This window comes from Panicum virgatum, chromosome 5N (assembly GCF_016808335.1).
Source record: "Panicum virgatum strain AP13 chromosome 5N, P.virgatum_v5, whole genome shotgun sequence".
NCBI classification, from domain to species: domain Eukaryota; kingdom Viridiplantae; phylum Streptophyta; class Magnoliopsida; order Poales; family Poaceae; genus Panicum; species Panicum virgatum.
This window is the reverse complement of record NC_053149.1, coordinates 27,813,180-27,837,577: the sequence shown is the minus strand read 5'-3', so window position 1 is coordinate 27,837,577 and position 24,398 is coordinate 27,813,180. Positions and strand designations below refer to the sequence as shown.

General features: G+C 43.8%; 1 protein-coding gene across 4 annotated transcripts; it reads left to right on the top strand.

Annotated features, from left to right (window-relative positions):
• The first annotated feature begins 1,032 nt into the window (after positions 1–1,032).
• On the top strand, positions 1,033–4,762 carry LOC120673349 (putative pentatricopeptide repeat-containing protein At5g13230, mitochondrial). 4 transcript variants are annotated; one of them, XM_039954154.1, is made up of 4 exons: positions 1,033–3,812; positions 3,955–3,985; positions 4,130–4,165; positions 4,312–4,762. In XM_039954154.1, the coding sequence occupies exon 1, from the start codon at positions 1,134–1,136 to the stop codon at positions 3,600–3,602; it is 2,469 nt and encodes an 822-aa protein (XP_039810088.1). In that variant the 5' UTR covers positions 1,033–1,133; the 3' UTR covers positions 3,603–3,812; positions 3,955–3,985; positions 4,130–4,165; positions 4,312–4,762. The 4 variants fall into 4 exon arrangements, with proteins under 4 accessions (XP_039810088.1, XP_039810089.1, XP_039810087.1 ...); XM_039954155.1 differs by lacking the exon at positions 3,955–3,985; XM_039954153.1 differs by having other exon boundaries at positions 3,955–4,165.
• Positions 4,763–24,398: the final 19,636 nt, after the last annotated feature.

Sequence of the window (24,398 nt, the reverse complement as noted above, 5' to 3'; positions counted from 1 at the left end):
CATAAGGCCAAACGAAAATACTTCCCAACAATTGTACAATGGCTAGAGTCTGTCTTGTAATTTCACTTTGTTGTTTTTAGCTATAAACACTTGTAAAACTCTTTTCTTTTTTTCAATATATATAACCAGTAGGGCTTCACACGGTCACACCCCTCTTGTTACCTCTGAGACGGAGGAAGGGTCGGAGAGACATCCATGACGGCATCAGCTCCACTGCTTGACCGCTGCCATACACGTAAGCCATTTTCTTTAATTTTTCTATGCAATAGCAATTTAGAAACCTAAAAAAAGCTTAATTTAAGTTTGAACAAAATATTATGTAGCACATTGAATATGTGCGTAAACCCAATACCTTAGGTTGATTAGTGGGCCCATGCCAACAGTGATGTATTTTTCACTGTCAGTTAATGATGATATCAAATCCGTGATGATTTTTATTTTACTTTATGATGGTTAGTGCAGGTTTATCACAAAATCTGGACCCAAATTGAGCCAAAATTGGCCATTATTAGCAAATTGGTGATGAAAATTCAAAATGTCATCGAAAACTCATCATGGATTAACATATTTTTTTTGTAGTACTCAATAAATACTAATGTATTGAAACCAGAAAAGTATCATATACTTAATCATTTTATCGGCTCCATACCCTTCTCTATATAAAATTTTCTTATTATGAAATATTTATTTTAATTAGATAGAGTTTACTACAATTAAATGAACACTTTTTGTTGGATAAATTTGAAAGCTAAGCGGACTTTTATTTTGGAAATGGAGGGAGTATTCTTTTATTGCTTAGCTTTGGTAGGACGGTTAATTGATGTTCAATCAAGACATAGGACAATGCCCAAAATGTATGTTGTAAGTTTTTTATGTACTTTTCGTCTTTCAGTAAGTTTTTCACTGTACCCCTAAAAAAGGAAGTTTTCCACTATACTAGCCCATTTTTGAAGAGACGATGCAATGTCAGTAAAGCAATATGGGCCGTTTGGCCAGACCGACTGGTAAAATCACCAGCGCTCGTTGTGAGTTGCGTGAGTCTGTCCCGGAGCTATGGGGATGGGAGCACCTGGTTTAGCAGACGAAAATCAAACGCGCCTCTGCTGCTCCCCCTCCTCGCTGCCATAGCCCGTATGATCCGCCGCCTCCTCCACTCTACCTTCTATCGACCCAGTGGCCCGCCCCGCCGCGACCTAGCCACCAACGCGGCGCTGCAGTGGCTGGGCGACGAGCTCGCCTCGCTCGCGCTCCCCAAGCTCGACTCCTACGCGTGCGCAAGGCTCCTGCAACGCTGCATCGCGCGTGGCGACGCCCGCACTGGCCGCGCCGTGCACGCTCGCGTCGTGCAGCGCGGCGGGGTGGTACGGCTGGATACCTTCTGCGCTAACGTCCTTCTCAATCTCTACGCGAAGCTCGGCCCCTTAGCCGCCGCGCGCAGCGTGTTCGATGGAATGCCCGAGCGGAACATGGTGTCCTTCGTCACGCTCGTGCAGGGACACACGTTGCGTGGGGAGTTCGAGGAGGCCGCGAAGCTGTTTCTGAGGCTGCGGAGGGAGGGTCACGAGGTGAATCAGTTCGTGCTCACCACAATCCTGAAGCTGCTAGTTGCCATGGATGCTCCAGGGCTTGCCTGCAGCGTGCACGCCTGCTCATGCAAGTTGGGCCATGACCAGAATGCCTTTGTGGGGTCAGCGCTAATTGATGCCTATTCTCTTTGCGGGTCTGTCCGTGATGCGAGGCTTGTGTTCGATGGGATCATGGGGAAGGATGTCGTCACTTGGACAGCGATGGTTTCTTGCTATTCTGAGAATGACAGTCCTGAGGATGCGATTAACGTTTTCTCCAAGATGAGGATGGCAGGTTCCAAGCCTAATCCTTTTGCGCTTACCAGTGTGCTCAAGGCTGCTGTTTGCTTGTCATCTGCTTTGCTAGGCAAGGGCATCCATGGTTGCTCAGTCAAAACCCTTTGTGATACCGAGCCTCATGTTGGTGGCGCTTTGCTTGACATGTATGCCAAATGTGGAGACATTGAGGATGCCCGCACTATTTTTGAGATGATTCCCCATGAAGACGTCTTACTTTGGAGCTTTATGATCTCCCGGTATGCTCAGAACTATCAAAATCAGCACGCATTTGAGATGTTCCTAAGAATGATGCGGTCTTCTGTGATGCCTAATGAGTTTAGTTTGTCTGGTGTTCTGCAAGCTTGTGCTAATGTTGCCTTTTTGGATCTGGGCGAGCAAATTCATAACCTTGTTATAAAGTTAGGCTATGAGTCTGAACTATTTGTTGGAAATGCACTAATGGATCTGTATGCCAAGTGTAGGAACATGGAAAATTCACTTGAGATTTTCTCATCATTACAGGATGCCAACGAAGTGAGCTGGAACACAGTTATCGTCGGCTACTGCCAGTCTGGTTTTGGGGAAGATGCTTTGAGTGTGTTCCGACAGATGCGTGCTGCGCAGATGCTTTCGACTCAAGTTACATACTCCAGTGTGCTCCGGGCTTGTGCAAGTACAGCATCCATCAAACATGCTGTCCAAATTCACAGCTTGATTGAGAAATCCACATTCAGTAGTGACACTGTTGTTTGCAACTCACTGATTGACACATATGCCAAGTGCGGATGCATTAAGGATGCTCTAAAGGTATTTGAAACTATCAAACAATGTGATGTAATCTCATGGAATGCCATAATCTCAGGATATGCTCTTCATGGACGAGGCATGGATGCTTTGGAACTTTTTGACAGGATGAAGAAAACTAGTATAAAAGCAAATGATGTCACCTTTGTTGCTCTCCTATCTGCTTGTGGTAGCACAGGCTTAGTCAACCAAGGACTCGCCCTGTTTAACTCTATGAGGATGGATCATGGAATCAAACCATCTATGGAGCATTATACTTGCATTGTTAGGCTTCTGGGACGTGCTGGCCATCTTAATGATGCTCTAAAGTTTATTGGGGATATCCCTTCAGCACCATCTGCTATGGTTTGGCGGGCCTTGCTTAGCTCATGTGTAGTCCATAAGAATGTAGCTCTGGGAAGGTTTTCCGCAGAGAAGGTGCTTGAGATTGAACCACAAGATGAGACAACCTATGTCTTACTGTCAAATATGTATGCTGCAGCTGGAATTTTGGATCAAGTTGCACTTCTAAGGAAATCAATGAGGAACATAGGTGTAAAGAAAGAGGCTGGCCTTAGTTGGGTTGAAATCAAGGGGGAAGTTCATGCCTTTTCAGTGGGATCAGTTGACCATCCAGATATGCGAGTAATCAATGCAATGCTGGAATGGCTAAGCCTGAAGGCCATTAGAGAAGGTTATGTTCCAGATATTAATGTAGTGTTGCATGATGTGGACGAGGAAGAAAAAGCTCGCATGCTATGGGTGCATAGCGAAAGGCTGGCTTTGGCATATGGCCTTGCTATGACACCTCCTGGCCATCCAATACGGATTATGAAAAATTTACGTTCCTGCTTGGACTGCCATACCGTATTTAAAGTGATATCTAAAATTGTTCAACGGGAAATCATCGTTAGAGATATCAATCGTTTTCATCATTTTGAGCAAGGGATATGCTCATGTGGTGATTATTGGTGATGTGGTGTTGTTCATGATTTACTTTGGCAGAATGTAGCATATTCCATATGGTGCTGGCAGTATGATTTTTGTGGGAAATCTTTTTTTCCATGAAAAAACTCCAAAAATACATATGCATGCTCAATGTTGTGGATGAAATGAGGACGATATGTTGCTAAATTGGAAGAGTACTGCTGATGGTTCTCCAGATTGTTGAGCTCAACTTACTAGGTAGACAAAAATTTAATCATTGTTCTTCTCTCATAGGCATCCATTTTCATTCTCATTTTAGCGAGTATAAAAGATTTGTTTTGTTAAGGGCAAGCGCATGCGCATCAGTGTCACCTTCAATTGTTGTTTTTTGGTATTATAGATTGTTCTCTTCACTGCCGGCTTTTTGATGGGTGAGTTTCTGCAAGGTTCCACTGCAACATCAGTAACCGTTCTAAGATATGTTTCTCATATGCATAAACTGCCCGGAACAACTTGTTTGTTCATGCACAGCTTGTGTTTGATATGGTTGATAGCAGAGGATATTTGTTTTGCAGAGTGGTGAGGTGTTACAAGAGATTGCAATACAGAAGGTCAGAGATTTTCTTGTCTTCAAGTTGGTGGAATTTTCATCTAATTCAATAGTTTTTTGTGTGTGTTTTTGCAATTTTTTCATGTTTGAAAGGAAACACTCAGAACTTAATTCTATCACATCTCGTTCTGCTTTTTTTTTTTGCAGAAAACGGAGAGGAAAAATTGAACCTGGCTGGAATTTTCGACAACCAGAGATGACGGGTAGGTTTTTAAAGACAAAAGTTCTTAACCACCTTATCCCTTCGCCCGACCACATGTGGAAACCACCGGGAGGTATAAAAGGGGCGGATCGAGGTCTGGGCAAGGGTTGGAAGCTAGAGGGAGCTACAAACAGGACATAGGAAAAAGACTTGTATTTTCCACAGACTTGGGCATTTAGAGCCCCGAAAAAGTGATCCGACCAGAGGGTGTTACGTCACCACATGGTTCAAACATGTCTAAATCTTGTATGGTGCTTGTCTGTGATCACTGGTGTGCTTGAGGCTATTCTCCTTAGGGGTAGTAATGGACTATGACCTTAATGCTCTTTTCATAATCCTATTTGACATTTAATATTTTTAGATCAAAATTGTATAGAATTAGAACTTGGCCTTTTAGAGCTCGACCCATAGATTATCTTGGAGACATATCCTGTGCAATCAAGCTTATGGTGCAATCACCGTGCAATCCAACTAAAAAAGTTTCAAAAAATTCTGAAAAAAATCTTGAATGTGCATCTCAACCTACTTCATCTATATATAAAATTTCAGGGTCAAATTCGTCCTCCTCTGGAAGTTACAAAAAAGACAAATTTAGGTTGCATTTGAACTATTACTTTTGTCAGAAAATTTGTCTTTTTTGTAACTTCCAGAGGAGGACGAATTTGACCCTGAAATTTTATATATAGATGAAGTAGGTTGAGATGCACATTCAAGATTTTTTTCAGAATTTTTTGAGACTTTTTTTAGTTGGATTGCACGGTGATTGCACCATAAGCTTGATTGCACAGGATATGTCTCCGATTATCTTGGCTAAAAATTAAAACCCTTCACCAACCCTAATTCTCCCCCACCAAACTCAAAAATGGGGTCTCCAGGGGCCCTGCGACCGGTTTCTACATGCCGACATTGTCTGCACCTCCTTCGTACCAAAGTATCCCATCAATCCACCTTCATGTGCCTCCCTATAACCACAATTAAAAGCAGAACTGGATTATTCATTCCTTATGATCACGCGTGGCCCATCCCATTTTCTTATTTTCATGTTTCTTATCCATAGCAGCTACTGCTGCTACTTCCCTTCGGGTGTCACCACAATTAGCGCCATGCTTCCTCCTGGTCTTGTGTATCCTAGCATTAAAATCAAGTTCTCCCTATTCCATGCCTCTCCTCTTTCTTGTGGAGATTATTTGTGCTTGGAATTGATTTTCCTCTCCTTTTCCATGGATGTTCTTCTGAATTCTTCTCCGCAGTACTCCTAGTCCCTAACATTTGTAGTTGTTGATCAGGGAGAAGAACAGAAAGTAAGGACCTAGATCATGGGACAATTCATGTTCATCTTGGAACAATTCATTTTCATACATAGAGCATTTTTGTTACCAGTGAAACATTTTCTTGTTTTATTCACAAGATTTTTTTTTCTACTACTCAAATATATTTTTTTATTGTTGGAACATTTTCCTACATCTAGAATGATATTTACTACTTTTCGGGACATGCAAATAGTGGTAGTGGTGCAATCTTTGGCTTGGGTGGATGGTTAGTGTCGATAGAGATGAGCAAGGCGTCAGGTGGAGTTAGGCTGTAGGATATTTTCATGGGCGGCGGGATTGTTTTTGGGGCCTTGCAGTTAGGGGTGGTAATGGGCCATGGCCCTAATGGCCTCTTCACAGCCCAATAAAGGCCTTGAAATTTTTAGTTCAAAAATACATATGTTTAGAGCCCGGTCCTTTTAGGGCCCGATCCTTAGATTTTCTAGTTCAAAATGTTGGGCCCTTTACCACCCCTACTTGCAGTAAGCTGAAGAAAGTGGCAAAGTGAAGTTTCGACCATGCAATTACTAAGGGCTAAGGAACATTCTCCTAGGCCTTTTTTTTTATTTCAATCCTCACTGCTTTCTTCAGGACCCGGGACCTAACCGAATCGCGAGCCAAAATATCGGTTACAATACGAGGGAGGGGATCCATCCAAACTATCGGATGATTTGCACTACTGCAGAAATCGTTTTCAGGGATGGGTAAAATAACATTTGTTGGGGCGAGCGCGACACCCGTCCCTATCTCTCGCAGCTAAAAATTGACTTTTCTAGAGGCGGGCTACCCACCCCTGTAAACACATTTCCAGGGGCGGGTCATTCCGTGAGCCGCCCCTGAAAATAGAGTTTCCAGGGGCAGTTGATGCCTTGAGCCGCCCTGGAAATGCTTTTACAGGGGTGGCTCACGGCATGACCCGCCCCTGTAAATTGGTTTCCCCCTAACCGTTTTCAATTTTTCAAATATTTTCTGGTTCCCGCCAATTTATTCTAATCTATTTCTCGCTGTATTAAATCATTTAAATTTATGTTTCCCGCCAATTTTCACCTATCAAGCTAGTGTGCGATTCTATTCAGCTTTTCCAAATCCGTTTCCCGCTTTATTTAAATTTGTGTTTCCCGCCAATTTTCACCTATCAAGCTATTGCGTGATTCAGGATTTTGTGATCGATGATGAATATATTTCTTAAACATAACTAATTATAAATTCAAAATAAAATCATATAGAAGTATCATTACAGTGCATCATTAGAGTACAGACATCATTTATGTTGCGTAACGCTACTATTGTTGGCACGGAGTTCTTGTCCCACTGACGTAGGCTTGCATATTTGTTGTCGGTTGATAATTCATGCTCAGGGTGAGCAAATTCTCCAGGTATATGGACCACTTCATGCAAAATGAAGCGACATAAACGTTGACTATATGGAGAAGTTGTTGCTCATGGATTGGACCTTCGTGGGTTTTCCGTTGATCCTGCAAATAAAAAATTCATGGAAAAATCCAGCCAAGTGTTAGATGCAAGCAATTACAATATGCAATTATGCATCTATCCTAGGAAAGAGTAGATGCTTACACATTCGGGATCTTTTGTGTATCTCCCAAGCTGCCTCATGTGCTCGCACACGTAGTATCCACAGTACACTGAACCTGCAGGTTGCTTGTGGCATGGAAAGTTTGTGCGCATCACCATTTAATCTTTTCTATCGGCATGATGAATTCCTCCTTTGTAAATGTAGTGCTTATAAGCCCTATTTTAATAAAACAAAGAAATAAGAAGTGATTTATGTCTGCAAGATTTAGTATGATGTCCATGTAGAGGATAATATTTTTGCTAACATGTTGAGGATGGATACAGATTCAGCGTATCTGGTCGGTGCAAAATCAGCGGAGTCCAATACAAGCATTCTTCCTTTCTTTGGCTGTATCATAAATGCAATCTAGTGTCTTCCGCAAAAATCTCATATATGATTTCTTAAGCATTTACTCGAAGCAAGTGCATATTATAACAAATAATTGAGACTACACTTACTGAAAGTGGTATGGTGCCCAAATGACATCACTGTCCTGCCACCGTTGCATCTGAAGCGATATGTAGGCACCAACTATCCTAACTATATCTTTGTGTGCCTTTTTTTGCTTATCAAGTTTTGCCTTGCACGTGAACAATTTTAAACTCACCGTGATCGTCCTTCCACAACATTGGCCCGTAATGCCTGGACTCACAAATAGCTACCGGGTCAAGGAACGCGATCTTTTGTTTTAGAGCATCCACTTGTCGTTGTTGCATCCTGTAGAATAAAATGTCACAACTAATTAGATATGTATACATATATAATTGTAGACCATTGCATATAAGATATTAATTTGGATGCGCACTTACATGCACCAGAGTCTGACCATTTCTATGCTTAGTTCTTTGAGGCGAAACATTTCCTGGATGTCTTGAAAATCGAACATGATATCATTGACACTGACAACTTTTGATCCGAAAATATCGGAATCATACCAAGCCCAAATGCTTCTGAGGCCAAATCTACATGCCCTTGTGTACCAACTGTGCATCCTCTTCATGAAACCTGGAACCTCTTCCATCAATGAGTCGGGTAGAAATGGTTTACCATACTAAAATTTTATTGGACAATCTGGTAAATCTATTATGTCATTGACCCCAACATAACAACAGAACTCATGGTCAGTGCGGGGCAAGGAAAAGCCCGGTCGTTTGGTGGCACTAGAACCTGAAACATCCTTTGAATTGTCCTTCGACTTATCCTTTGACCTCTGTTTGGTGTTTTCTGCATGCCATTTATGTACAATCTCTGAGCCTTCCTTCTGGTATGATTGTATCACTTGTGGTACATACAACTGCCCAAGTTGTTGTTGTGATGGTGGCGGACCCCGTGTCGTGTGCGCTCATGGTGGTGATGCTTGAGCAGGTGTTGATGATACTTGAGCTAGTGGCGGTGAAGCTTGAGCTAGTGGTGGTGAAAATGGAGCTGGTCGTGGCGATACTGGAGCTGGTGGTGGCAATGCTGGACCTAGTGGCGATGCTGGAGCCGGTGGTGGCGAAGCTAGAGCCGATGGCGATGCTGGGGCTGGTGGTGTTGATACTGGAGCTGGTGACGATGCTGGAGCTTGTGGCGATGCTGGAGCTATTGGCAATGCTGGAGCTAGTGGTGGCGGGGCCGGTAGATATGCTGGAGCCAGTAGAGTCTGATGTGCTAGCCCTTCTGGTGAAACAAGTATCTCGTTTGTGCCACAGAATGGTGATGCCAACAAACTGTCCAAGCGTGATGTTCCCATCTGAAATGGGGATATCTATCTCATTGTCCTCATAGCTTGATTTCAGGAGCTCCTGCACTCGCACGCATGCATATAGGGGTGGGAATGGTTTTCCCTCAAATAAACCCCCAACAGGATCCATGTGGGCCTTGTCAACTTCTTTCGTCTTTGTAGCTCTGCCTATTGGATACAGCAACATGCATGGAGCAGTACTTGTTATACAATCTACCGGATATGGTTGTGCTATGGTTGAGGCAACACTGCTCTGAGCATAGGTTGTATTCACTTGGGCTAATACCGGAGCAGGCATCGTCACCATCTGGCCGGACTGCTGCTGCCCTAATTGCAACAGATTCATCCATATTTGCCTGGACTACTGCTGTTCTGCTATTTGTGCTAACATTTCCTTAAACTTTGATTCCACTGCTTTCTCAGCCACTTGAATCATCTCTTCCGTAGCGGTCATGCCTCTTGTAAGTAGACCGGTCCTCCTGGAAGCCATCCCTAAAGGTCAACTTAGAGGACACGCCTCTGACGCGCCCTCCATGCTTTTTGGTCCCAAGGGCAGTACTAAGCACATTCTTGTCCCTCTTGGCTTTGAACTTTCCTTGATTTTGAAGTTCAGTAAGTTCGTATATTTTTTGTGCGATGACTTCGGTCTCGGGTTTGTCAAATTGTGGCTTGCTATTGGCATTTGTTAACACAAACAGATAAATCCGCAAGCGAACGGATGGCGTTGTAGCTTTCACCCAAGAGTATTCCAGGGTATCGTATTTATTCTCAGGGAAGCAATGGTTAAAGAAGTTGATAAATAGCCATCACATAACTGCTAGCTAGTATACCGACTAGACTAATATGGGGTATAAGAAAGAATACAAGTTTTGTATAAGTGACACACACAAGAGAACTCCATGATAAGATAGCAGAGCAGACAAGCAAAGCTAGGAGGTCAATGAGAGAGGTCAAGGTTCCTATTTACTTCTCCATTACTGCAGTTCTACTTTGGTTCATACCAAAGAGGTTAACTAAGCAAAGGTCATTCATAGCGATCATACCTTGGCACATCGAAGCGACGGTACCTTTCCGATCCTCGAAAAGACTGGGAAGGGTTGATCGGGGTCAGGCCGCCAACATCCCTAAGAAAACACCAACCCGAACATGGTGAAATACAAAGGCCTAGTCGGAGCTGTCACCTCCGGGACTACTACAACTATCCGTGGGGTTGGGTGGAACCTCAGGTAACCGATAGTATAGACACCACGTCTGCACTATCATTACTACTCTAGCCACATATGAAAACCAGAGCATTCGGTCGAACGGATATCCCGTGCCAAAATATAAACACTACACTTAACCACGCTTAACTAACGCACTATAAACACCACACTTAACCATGCTTAACTAACGCACTAAGGTATGAAATAGATAACCATGAAGACAATTCAGTAAATAGAGAAGATAAATATAAAGCACTTGAGTCTTACAAAGAGGCCGAGACAAGATTTGCCAGACCGCCGAGGGCTCTTCCGAAACCTTGTACTACTCTCCCTAACTCCCAACTCCAGCTAGTACTACACTACTACATCTTGGAATGGTGGTGTTGCTTCTTGATAGTGTGTGTGAGAGGGGGGTGAGGGAGGCCCTTTTTATAGTGCTAGAGGTCGGTTCCCGCCATCCATAGATATGGAAACATTAGCAACCACCTTCTAGAGGATAAGATTGAGTTTCCCGCCAAAGCTGAGCTTGAACCACCTCAGTGGGGGTTTGGCCGTTCGGCCAACCCCTTTTTGAGGCAGTTTGGGCCCATCTTTTGTCGGTGCACTTCTTGTGGGCCCCTTTTTCATGTACGTCGGTGCCAGGGTTTGGTTGGTCAGTTTACTCTGTCAAATGGGCCCATCTTGTAAGTGTGACGCAGGACAGGATCTTCTGTGTGTTTCTTCTGCGTTCACTTGTGTTTTCCCTTGTATTTCACTCATGGGTGTCTGCAAGTCACAATTCATCAAAACTCATGGAATTGATTAGCTATAAGCCCTTGAACTAAGTTTGGTGAATGAAATATTATGAAATGCTGCAGAAGTCGGCTGTCTAATTTTGCACTTAAGGACCGTCAACAAGGTCCCCCACACTTATTCTTTGCTCGTCCTCGAGCAAAGTCATATGTAACTATGAAGCATGACTTCAAAAGATGTGATGCTAGCATAAAAGTTATTCCATGTCATTCCTCATACCTGTGGATTTTTGAAGTGTCTACCATGTTGCCTTGAGCGGTTGAGAAGGGGAACGACTTAGACACCCAGACATCATTACCCAACTATGAAGCTCAAATGGTACTCTCAAACCCCTCAATGGTGTTTTCACCCTCACCAAGGCTTTGATAATTTGCCTTTCTTTCCTACTTCTAATAGGCATATATGGAGCTCTAGGTAGGGAAAGAGTAAGGCATACTTGCATTGTATATATTGTTAAGTCAAACAATGGACCCATTGGAGAAATATGTCATACTCTTAGATCAAGATGTGCATGTGTGTGGGTCTAGGTGGAATATTTCTTGGCTAATGTAATTCTACTATGCTCATTAAAAGATATCTCTCTCTTCATTGGCACTGGAAATTTTTTTCTGAGAACATGGTCTATCTTTATGCTCACCTTTCTCTCTTTTCTTTTTTTTCTTTCTCTCTTTTCTTTCTTTTATTCTTTTTTTTCTTTCTCCATCTCTCTTTTTTTTGATAGCCTCATGCCTCTTTTCGCAGCAAAATTTTTGAGAGAGATATCAATAAGGATTCACAACATTTATTTTGATGGAACCTAACAAGCGTATTTTTGTTCTCTCCCAGTGTAGGGGTAGAACATTTTTGGGTGGATATAATGAAAGACATGTTTTGCGTTTACTCCTAGTGTAGGAGTAGTGCATTTATTTGGTGGAGTGTACATGATCTTGATCTTGAGTGCATGATAAATTTCTCAACACAGGTCAACAAAGCTTGATAAAGCTCAATACAAAAACAAGCAGCATATGTGGAAAGTTTATATCATAAAACACATTTGGCCTTGGTAGGAATTTTCACCAAAGAGGAAAAGTAAGGCTTTTGATTTTATGTTTTATCAAAAGGTAAATCTCCAAGAGCTTACATAGAAAAGATAGGATTTCTTTTGTCTTCCCATTTCTAACTTCACAACAACTTAGTTGACATGTTTTCCTCCACAAGTTACAAGTGTATGAACTAGGAATAAAGTTTATACTAGCCAATCTTTATAAAGTCAAGTTCATAGTTTGGCACGATATTATTTCATGTTGTAAGTTTGATTAACATGTATGACACTTTTAGGCATAATCAAACTTATAGGAGCAAAACATGGGTGAGAAAATGGAGTGCAAACCAGCATGCCCGAGAGATGGCATAGTAGTGTCGGGTTCCACCACACTTGATTTTTATATAATTTGACACTAAAAACCAAGGGCGGATGTTTAAAGCATCTCCGTAACGTGAATTACTACACCCATGATCCTAGACATTGTTCGTCCTTCATTCCTGTAATTGTTAGTGGCAAATAATACCCGAAGGGAACTTGTCTAGCACAAAGATTAAGTTTATTATTATGGGGGATAAGGGAGGTTATTGTTTTATTCTAAAGTAACTTTTTTGTTATTATAAAAATATTTTTCTTTTTATTTTGGAAGGATGAAGATTTTTTCATATATATTGATGCATTTCCAAAAAGATTTGAAGTTAAGAATGCATCAGAAGTTTGATAACTGCTGATTTACCTTCGGCAATGGCTTACATTTTAAGTCCGTTGAGCAGGACTTCACCGTTTGGATTTAGCTTAAATGCTCGTTATCCAGTCCTCGAGATGAGGATCTGGATCATTGCACTTCTTGCCTCCACCATGCCATCGTGACTTTTTATGTGGTTTTTGGCTTGGCGGGTGCATGCTATTATTATTATTTTTTTTATCAAGGTTTCATTGAAAGTTCACCAAATGAACTTTGATCTTCCTTCATTTGAATTCATCTCAAAAGACTTACCCTTATGGTTTTGAGAAATTCCTGTAGGGGTTAGTCCAGGCATACATCCAAAGTCTATACTAGCAGTTTCGGTTCAATTAATGAAATTGAACTCCATGTCTAATTTGATTAAGGTAGGCATTTAACCCAAGCACCATGCTTAATTTAAAAGCGTATGGAAGTATGTACAATACTCCCAAACCAAAGCATAAAAGCATAGCATGAATATGATAAATTTGAGATTGATTCAAATGGATGTTGTTGGTATTTTGCAACGTCACGAATAAAATCCGCAAGCGCACGGATACCGCTGTAGCTTTCACCCAAGAGTACTCCAAGATATCGTATCCACTGAGGAACGTGAGTACACTATCTATAGGCTCAGGCTCATCCAAGGATACACGCGCCGGTGTAGAGAAGACAGAAGAGAGGACTTTCTATATCTAAAATCTATGCCTAGAAGAAGAGATCACGTCGCCGTTATACTTCGAGCTAAAGGTATCGACCGACTTATGCAAACCGGTAGTTCCAATATGTGCTCTATCTGATATCCGAACGTGGAGGATTACTAAAAGGCTCGAACAGGGCTGTCACCACCTGTCGGCTACCTCTACAAACCGTGGGACTATCAGACAACTGAGTGGTATAGTCCGGCCTAGACACCACGTCTACGCCTTTCCCTACTAACCTTAGCCCTGGCAAAACTACCCTTTTCTATCCGGGGTCTTAAGCTAAGATCAAATGCTACTCACTAGCATACACATCAACTAATATAAGGCAGAGATGATAACTTGCTATCTAAACTCTAATTCTAAATAAACAAACAAAGAAAGTCTCAACCACTTACAACCGAATAAGCATCCGTCGAGGTACAAGCGGAGAAGAGTGCCGACAGACCCGGCACTTCCCCCGACTCCTCCTCACTCTCCTCCTCTTCTTCTACACCTCCTAGTCTACCTAAGCATCTAGGATGAAGGCCTCAAGCTCCAAGGGAGAAAGGTGAGTTGAGAGGGTGTGATATTTGTGTTCATTCCTCTACCCCTCCCCTTGTATTTATAGGAGGGAGCCACGGGCTGAAGCACCTGGAACCGACTTAAGCAACCAGCAGGGAGATGCCACGTGTCGAAGCTGAGGCGGTGGGGCCCATGGGCCTGGTTGTAACACCCAGTTTATAAAGGGACATAAACCGAGCAATCATATACGTGCTAGGATCAAGTCACACGTATATACAACAGAATGAACAATATATCACAGCACATATCAGGTAAAAAGATATAATAAAGCGAGTACGAATGTTATTTATTACATTAATGACAAAATGTCTGATACAGAGTATGCGGAAGCGTAAAACATATATGAAGCCTCTCGGAAGCTGGGCACCACAGGGACGTCGACTGGGAGACGAACGCCTAGAAGTCCCCATACTCCTGGTAGCTCCGGGTGAACTCCCTCGCGTCGGCAGGAACTGAGCAGCAGTAGAGTATCCCCAAGAGGAAAAAGAGTAGAGTAGGCAAGAGTGAGTACACAACTTGTACTCAACAAGTATAACACAAACTATGAGGCTCTAAGGTTGGCTGACATAACTGCATTAGCTTTTAAGTCTTGGCAAAATTTTATTAAAGCTATTACTACAAATAGATGAATTACCATAAACCCAGTTACATAGTAATTAATCAAAATTAATCATGATACTACTGAGAACCATACCAAAACAAGCCACCTGGGGAAACCCTCCTAACCAAAGGAAGATAACCCCACTAATCAAAAGGAGGATCTGGGCCGCTCATGACCGTGAGCACGGCTAGTATACCAGTTTTACACTCTGCAGAGGTTGCACATCTTTACCCACAAGTCGTGAGCTATGCTAGTTGTTCATCACACTTCCTTAGGTGAGATGGCTAGCAAACTCACTATGAGACCTTTACAAAGAATCTCGTTGGTAAGGAGTAACCGCGAGGGTGGATCGGCGACTATGGAGCAGGTCTAGTGGGCGTCAAGACACGGAGCACAGACGAGGCCACTCAGTACGAGGGCCATAGAAGCTTACCTCCCCTGCCCCGCAGGTAAGTTACTCCAAACCAAAAAGACCTAATTATTACGCCAAGACCGTCCCATTCCAGTCTTGTGGTAGCACTGTTGTCCCAGGTTGTCGCTCTATGAACCGGTCCTTATGGAGAGTGGCCAACCAAGCACTAAGCACCGTGCTGGCCCCCTAAACCATGTTTCTAACAAAACATATTTTAACGAGACGTGAGCCACTCAAGCACGGAGCACAGAGGGCCACTCCCAGAATTAGGTTGCAATAAACCATTAATCATATTAATTAAAAAGGACCAAGTGTGTTATAGCGCAGCAACCTAGCACAACTAACCAAAATGCAACCCAAGGGATATATATAAGATAATAAAGTGGCTAGGAAAATCCTTATAGGCATACAATATTAAAATGCAGTATGAAAATGTATTTAAAAGTGATAGGTTGTTCATGTTATACTTGCCTTCCTCAAACTGCTCCTGCTGCTGCTCAAATTGATCTGAAGATGGATGCTGCTCCAGGTTACTGGTATTGGGGCTCCTTCGTTGGATCAACGTCTACTCACGAACACATGGCCAAAAATAATATACAACATAAACATACATGCAAACAATAGCAAAAACTAAGAAACAGTACAACAATACAAGAAAACATCAAACAATACTATGCTAGAACTATTCTACGCATTACAACGAGCGCGTGGACATAAAAAACGCCTAAAATGGAGTTAGAACGCAAAAACTAGGAGAGCTTGAGATTTATAGCATATTTGCACCAGGATGCAACGTTGGCGGCCAAACGTCATCTCGGAAGGAGAGACGGTGGCTCTGTTCATCCTGGAGGCAGAAGGGGCGCACGCATGCAAGGGGCACCTTTCTCCAGGGAGCATGCAGGGCTGGCCGCTCGCCCCTTCTGCATGCGCGGTAGGGAGGAGGCACTGGCCTCGTGCTGTAGTTGCCTAGGGCTGCGCCACGTTGGCCAGCTCTGCAGGGGGGCGCCGGCCGGGGAACAGGGGCGCAGGGAGGCCTGGGCGCTTGGCCTCCTGGTGCTTCGCGAGTAGGAGATTGGCGCAGAGCAGGAGCACATGGAGGCTGGGGGCGCCGGCGATGCAGGGCGACGTGCAGGCGCGAGGGAGAGGGTGCGATGCAAGAGGTCGCGATGACCTATGCCGGCGGCGCCGGTGTTTAGGGGAAAATGGGGTGAGGATAGGGTTTAGGGCGGTGCGGGGCGCGTTTAAAAAGGCGGTGGGGGTGAACTGGGCTGCAGCGCTGGGCCGAGCTAGGAGGGGTTCTGGTGGGCTGCCGGGTGGGTTTCTTTTCCTTTTCTTTTCTATTTTCCAACCACACTCAAACTATTTGAATTCAAACCCTAGCACTCAAATAAATAAAATAACGCACCAGCATGAATGCACAAACATTTTGAACCTAAGATAAATTTTAATTACTTTATAAAACGAAAATAAATTATAAATGCGAGGCTAAGCAAATTAAATCCTAGAAAATTAAATAAAGCCAATTAAATTTTTTATTAAATACGGAAATTTAAATTAGGGTGTCTTGAGTGGTCTGAACCAGGGTTAACAAAATCGGTGGGAACCGGTCCAGTTTGACCGGTTACCGGTCAAACCGGTCCGGCCCGGTTTCGGTTTGGGCCGGTATCAAACCGGCCCAAATTCAAAATTCAAATTTGAATTCAAAAAAATTAAAAATTCCCAAAAAAATTCCTAAAAATACTTCAAAGTGCGACGAATATAATGGTGTCAATTTTTCTCAAAAATTTGTTCATTTAACATACTTTTAGGGAATTTGAAGTGAAACCAAAAAAAAGGAAAAAAATGGGACGGCCCATTAAGGCCCACTTGGTAAACCGGTCAAACCGGCCGGTAAACCGGTCATACCGGCCGGTAAACTGGTCAAACCGGTTGGTAAACCGATCAAAACCAGTAGCACTGGGGCTTTTGAATTCAAATTTGAATCCAACCGGTTTGGACCGGTTTCTGGTCAAACCGGTCCGGTATACCGGAACCGGAGCCCGCCGGTTTGACCGGACCGGTCGGATTCGTAAATCCTGGTCTGAACTGGGTTCTTGGGTTACACTTGGTTCATTTGAGCCTGAATCGGTGCTCTGATAATTTCTGCGATTTATGTCGGGCCAAAGTGTACTTTAAACCTGCGAAATTAGTTCAAACCACCTGCACACATTCTCAAGCACCATATGTGGAATTTGTTAATAAATAAACCCTATGCTAGCATTTATTCCACTTTGTGGTTCTCTTTTGTGCAGGAGTTGACGGTCAAAATTGGCCGTTAATGATCGTCAATAAGATCCCCCACACTTGGCCCTTTGCTTGTCCCGAGTAAAGGTCAGGACTAAGGTGAGCTGATAGCTTCCTGATAGAATATCCTGCACAAAAGTTATTTCATACCTTGCTCTTGCTTGTGAACTTGAATGTGTCTATCATGATATCTTGAGTTGTTGAAGAGCAGAATGATCTTGGCTTCAAGTGTCATCCTGTCATGTTGCCAGACTTGGGGATTTTGAAAAATATTATTATAAAATTGTTCATGGTCTTACTCTCCTCCATGGGTCTCTCAGAGTCGCTCGTAGCCTCTTACCAGCATTTATCCTTATTTTACCTCACCGGCTCTAATGGTATAGATGGAGTTTCGATGGATGAGGTAGAATGTCGTCTGCTTGGCCCAAATCTGTTGCAAGATCAAAGATTGGATCCACAGGTGTATACTCATATTTACGATTGATCAGGTTAGTGCACAGAAAAATATGTGCTCCTTTTCATGTCTGATTTTATTTGCTGGGTCATGCTTCTTTGGCATGCCATCTTTTTTCTCTCTCTCTCTCTTTTTTTTTTTGGTCATGCTTCTTTGGCATGCCTTCTTTTCATCTCTCTTTTTTTTGATAACATTGTCAGACAGTGTTTAAGGAGCACAAGATTCATCTGAACATAAAACCTTAAATCAAGTGCACAAACAGAGCAGAACCATGATGGGTCACAAAATTGATCAAGCTCAATCATGTAGCCGAGAGACATAGCATGGGATTTTTATATGGCTCTGGTAGCATGGTGGATAAAGAGATAAGACCAAGAACTTAGTTTTTGTTTTTTAACTAAAAATCCCAGACTGGTCAACATGAAAGAGACGAACAACTTTAACCAGACATGTCACGTTAGTCAACAACTAAGCATCATGGGTCCTATAAAATATGGTTCACAAACTTAAGCGCGGTATAAAAAACATTTATGCAAGGCATCTATCAAGAGCTCTTATTAGCAAATTTCTTAAACAGGTTCAAGAATTTGAAAAGATATGCTCATGTTTAGAAACGCCAAAGGTAGGAAACAAGTGAGGTAGTGCAAATTTATGAGTCGGAGCGGGAGGTGCACGTGACGTGTGAATGTGATCGTAGATGTGTAGCGTCATGGGATCTCCCCCCACACTTGTTTTTGACCTGCTCTTCGATCATAGACAAAACAAACCAAATATGAAAGATAATGGGGCTCTGCCGGCATTAACACCGGGGAGCCAAAGTTCACAAATCTTGATGAAATAAAGAACGGGGCGCGACTAGACTGACCTAAACCTAAATGACTCGATTAAGACTAGCGCCCTAACTAAACCTATGATAACGAGAGGGGTCTTATCTAAGATCCCTACTCAAAGTTTTGGATCCCTAGTGCCTTTGCTAGACGATCCATCCTCTCATCAAGAAACTCAAGGTAAAGATCAAGGTCCCCTTGCATTTCTCTGACCTCCTCTCTCAACCTCTGCTGAGATGTGTCCAATCTGATACCGGCCATATGAGCTTTTGTAAGCTCGTTGGAAAGTTTCCTTATCTCAGACTTGTCCTGATAATCTTCCGCTCTTGCTGGTGGCCTCACTCCAAAGATTGTGAGGCGTGGTTGGAGTGGCATCTCATCAGGAGATATCTTGTTGTGCCGGTAGTCGTGGCTGATTATCCGGCCCTCCTTTGTCATCCACGAGTGCACATATTCTTCATCGGGCTTAAGTCTTGGCCCGGGTGCATTCTCGTCTTAGAACAACTTGACCGCAAAGACCTCCAATTTCTTTTTGGAGGGCCTGTTTCGTGGTTTGCTTCGCCGTACCTCATCTGGAAGTGCTCCACCAGGCAATGGAGAACCACCAGAGGAGCCTAGAGCCGAATGGGCTCGTGGGGAAATTGGCCGACCAAGGTGATCGGCCGACCTACCCCTAGCGCCCCTTGGGTCCTTCCTTCTGGGGATGCTTCGAGGTGTTGACGGCGAGGTTACTGTCACCAAGAAGGCTTTTTCTTGATGAGCCTCCGTGAAGTACTACTTGATAGGGCTAAGTGGATTGTCCTGGCGGGATTCTGGCGCAACGTAAGGGACTATCTCCTTATCGGCCGTGGGTTGATGGTGATGGAATGCTGGTGGAACCAATGGAGATTTTCGGGAATAGATGAAAACAAGGTATGGAGTTTAGGGTTTCTGAAGAGAGGAAGAATGGTACGAGACTCCTTTTCTCATAGCGAAACGCTGTCATGCCTCGCGGAATTGGACTCTAGGTGGGTCAAGCAGGCCGTGCCCCGAAGCTGGGCCTCACTGGGGCTGGCCCAGATTCGGCAAACCTATAGGTCGGCTGGCCCAGGCTGGGCCCCAGTGGGCCCCAGCTTGCGCGGGTCAACTGGTGGGTTTATAAGTTTGAGAGGTAGGATGGGCCCACCTTCCCTTTTGGCCTATATGGCTCTTTTTGAATGTAAGTACGGGATCAACTAAGTCAATCACATCTATCTCCTCATCAATAGCTTTATTATGGTCTAGGAAAAGCTTGAGTCGTTGACCGTTTACCTTATAGGCGTTTCCATCGTCATTTTGTATGGCTCCATGTGGTGATGTGTCGATGACGTGATACGGTCCTTGCCATTTGCTTCGTAGTTTCCCATGACTAAATAACTTGACCCTGGAATTAAAGAGCAATACCTTGTCTCCGGGATTGAAGTTCTTAGACTTCAATCGCTTATCGTGCCATCTCTTGGTTCTTTCTTTGTAAATCGAGGCACTATGATAAGCTTTGTCTCTCCATTCTTCCAATTCCGCGATTTGACGCTTTTGGTATTCTCCGGCTATTTTAAGATCCGTGTTCCACTTCCGGATAGCCCAATGCGCTCTGTGCTCCAGCTCTACGGGTAAGTGGCAAGTTTTCCCATAAACAAGCTGATAGGGTGACATTCCAATGGGTGTCTTGTATGTTGTGCGGTATGCCCATAGTGCATCCGGTAATTTCAGCTTCCATCTCCCCATCTCATTCACGGTCTTCTGCAGAATATTCTTGATTTGCTTGTTAGATGTTTCTGCTTGACCGCTGGTCTGAGGGTGATATGGAGTCGCGATGTTGTGCCTTGTCCCTAGTTCCTTGAGAAAGTTCCGGAAGGCTGAGTCAATGAAGTATGACCCTCCGTCACTAATTACCATCCGTGGTGTGCCAAACCTTGGAAAGATAATCTCATGGAACATCTTACGGGTATGCTTTGCATCAGCGGCTCTGCATGGCATGCTTCGACCCATTTGGAGACGTAATCTACGGCGACCAGAATATACTCGCATCCTTGGGATCTTACAAAAGGTCCCATGTAATCAATACCCCAGTCATCAAAAAGTTCGACCTAAAGATTGTAGTTCAGGGACATTGAATCGCGAGCTGTGATTCCTCCATGCCTCTGGCAGTTTGGACATCTGCGGATGAAGTTCTTTGTATCTTCATACATAGATGGCCAATAGAAACCACTCTGTCAGATTTTCGCTTGAGTACGAAATACACCATAGTGACCTCCATATGGTGCCGCATGGCATTTCTCTATGATATTTTGTCCTTCTGCCGTGGGTACACAACGTCTGAGTAACCCATCTGCACAGACTCGGTACAGATATGGTGCATCCCATAGGTGGCGTCTGCTCTCGTGCACTAACTTCTTTTTGCTTTCCTCTGGGGGTATATACCCCGAAACCATGAAGTTTACGATATTCGCATACTAGGGGTGCGAAGCTGTTACCTTGAGAAGCATATCATCCCATAGGAAGTCATTTATCGTCGGGTCTTGGGTATTCGTATTGGTCATACGCGATAAATGATCCGCCACTGAATTCTCTACTCCTTTCTTATCTTTAATTTCCAAATCAAACTCTTGGAGTTGAAGAATTCATCTGATCAACCTCGGTTTAGTATCCTTTTTAGTGAAGAGGTACTTGAGTGTGGCATGATCTGTATAGACGATGACCTTGGTACCCACTAAATAGGATCTAAACTTGTCGATAGCGAAGACACTTGCTAGGAGCTCCTTTTCTATTGTGGCATAATTGAGCTGAGCTCCAGTAAGTGTCTTGCTTGCGTACGCGATCACGTGATACTTCTTATCCTTGGTTTGACTAAGTACGGCTCCCACCGCGTAATCACTAGCATCACACATGATCTCGAATGGGAGCTTCCAATCTGGGGGTTGAATGATTGGAGCCGAGATGAGTGCCTTTTTGAGCGTGTCAAAGGCTTTATGGCACTCATCTATGACTTGGAAAGGAGCATCCTTGGCTAGGAGACTTGTGAGGGGTCTAGCAATCTGGGAGAAGTTTGCGATGAACCTTCGATAGAATCTGGCATGGCCAAGGAAGCTTCTGATTCCTTTCACATTGATGGGAGGCGGAAGTTGTTCAATGACTTCAATCTTCGCCTTATCCACCTCTATCCCTTTTTCGGACACTAAGTGTCCTAAAACGATGCCTTCACAGACCATGAACTGACATTTTTTCCAGTTGAGGATCAGGTCCTTCTCTTGGCATCTCTGCAAGACTCTGTCTAAATTTTCTAGACAATGATCGAAGGTCGTCCCATAGACCGAGAAGTCGTCCATGAAAACTTCCATAATTTCTTCGATCATGTCGAAGAAAATGGACATCATGCATCTTTCGAATGATGCGGGTGCGTTACATAACCCAAACGACATTCGTCGGTAGGCATATGTTCCATAGGGGCATGTGAACGTGGTCTTGCTCTGATCTTCGGGATGGATGGGTATTTGATGGTAACCAGAATAACCATCAAGGAAACAGAAGTAGGAGTGCTTCGCCAACCGCTCTAACATCTCATCGATGAAAGGTAGTGGGAAGTGATCCTTCTTAGTGGCCTTGTTGAGTTTCCTGTAATCTATACACATCCTCCATCCCATGACGGTTCGTTGGGGAATTAGCTCGTTCTTGCTATTTTCCACCACCGTCATGCCTCCTTTCTTGGGCACAACTTGGACTGGGCTTACCCACTCACTATGCGGAACAGGATAGATAATTCCGGCATCTAGGAGTTTAAGAACCTCTTTCTTTACCACTTCCCTCATAGCATTGTTCAACCTTCTTTGGGGTTCCCTAGAAGGTGCTATTGTGGGATCCAATGGGATTCGGTGGGTGCAGAGGGTAGGACTGATGCCCATGAGGTCTTGTAGGGTATAGCCGAAGACCGATCGATGCTTCTCTAAAACAGCAATGAGCTTATTCATCTCCTCTTCTGAGAGTTTGTCGCTGATGATCACATGAGACTCTACATCTCTATTCAGAAAGGCGTATCTAAGCCCGGACGGTAAAGGCTTTAGCTCAATCGGAGGTCGTGATGGATTCTCAGTCGCGAGCTATTCAGAATTTTCACCGGATTCTTCTTCTGCATCACTGACTTCTTCCGGCATTTCCTCGATATCCTCCTCGAGGCCCAAGTCAAAAAACTCGGAGGTGGAAGTGGCCATTATTTCCTCGATCGGCTCTGGAATAGGGAGATCCTCCACTGAGCATGTCAATGCTCGATCCACAGGGATGTGGAATGTGTCCTTTCCTAACTTGATGTTTAAACATCCATCCTTAGGAACATCCGAAAAGAGAGCTTTAAGGGGATGTCCTATCAAGAAGTCGAAGTTGAGATCTTCGAAGATATGGAAGTTCAGACAGATTTTAACATCATTGGGCCATAATGGCACATCGGTGATTATCCCGTAGCTGCTTGTAAGAGAACCTGAAGGTCTCTTGAGCTGTCTGTCTGTCGGAGTGAGTTTGTAATTGCCTAGAAAAGCTAAGGCAAACTCATCTGACATGAGATTAGCTCCGACAGCGGGACTATAGAGAGCGTCCACATTTTGATTTTGGAGACGGCAACGGAATGATGTGGAGGGAGAGTTTAGATCAATTGGAGATACGGATGACTCTCCTTCCTGCAGCCATTCATTGCTGATCAATGTTGTCAACTCTTGAACTGTCTCCCGAAGAAAACTCTCCTCTAAGGGATCCGTAGGAGTGACAGGGTTTGGTGGTTGCTTCTGGCAGAAGTATCTTGAGGTGTTGCTGAAATCTTCAAAGACATCTGGCTCGATACTTCGGAGAAATTCCGGAGGTAGAGGGTCTTCTTCCTCCGATGTTTCAGATTTATGTTCAGAGGTGGTCTCATAGATCTAATCTACTGATTGGCTTTCAGGGGATTCCGATTCGATTTCTGAAGGCTCCGCTTGACGCATCTCGGGCTCTGTGGGGACTGGCTCGTGGATACAAACGAAAGAGGTTTTGTCCAAGATTTTGTCGAGGACTTCCCTACATTCAGTTGGGGTAAGATGAGCGAAAGATCCTCCAGAGGTAAGATCGAGATAGTGCAGACCCTTTGTCAAGACCAGCATAAAAATGTTGGAGCAATAAATGCTCAGGTAATGACAAGTCTGGGCCTGATTTTACCAATAAGGTAAATCTAGCCCAAGCTACACCGATTGATTCCTTATCATTCTGACGGAAAGTTAAAATTTCTGTTCATAAGGCACGTATTCGTGAAAGCAAAAATAATGCAGAACAGAATCTATCCCGAAGTTCAATCCAACTTTCATTCACACCGCCTACGACACTAATGTACCATTGCTTCGCTTCTCCCGAAAGGGAAAAAGGAAACAATTTCCATTTAAGAGTTTCGTGTGTCATGCCCAAAATTTTCTTGCATGAACATACTTGCTCGAACTCGCGCAGATGATGTTAGGGATTTTCACAATCCCTTTCTGAAAAGGAATTTTCCTGAACAAAGGCTATGTAGCCTGAGTCGAGTTCATAGCTAGTAGAAAGAATTGGGTCAGCAGAGGGTGCTGGCTCGTAGAACTCGCCCTTGGGTGAAGAGAGCTGTAAAAGGGATCGCTGCTCTATGGGTAGCGGGGGTTGAGGTAGAATCAAGGAAAAAGAAAAAGGGAGATACGGGGATGACTGAGTCCGTAGATAATGTAGCTACTGTTCCCCGGCAACGGTGCCAGAAAGCTTGTTGGTATTTTGCAACGTCACGAATAAAATCCGCAAGCGCACGGATACCGCTGTAGCTTTCACCCAAGAATATTCCAGGGTATCG

Excerpts from the sequence above, each read along its gene's own strand:
- LOC120673349 (XM_039954155.1), top strand. The coding sequence starts at position 1,134 with ATGATCCGCCGCCTCCTCCACTCTACCTTCTATCGACCCAGTGGCCCG.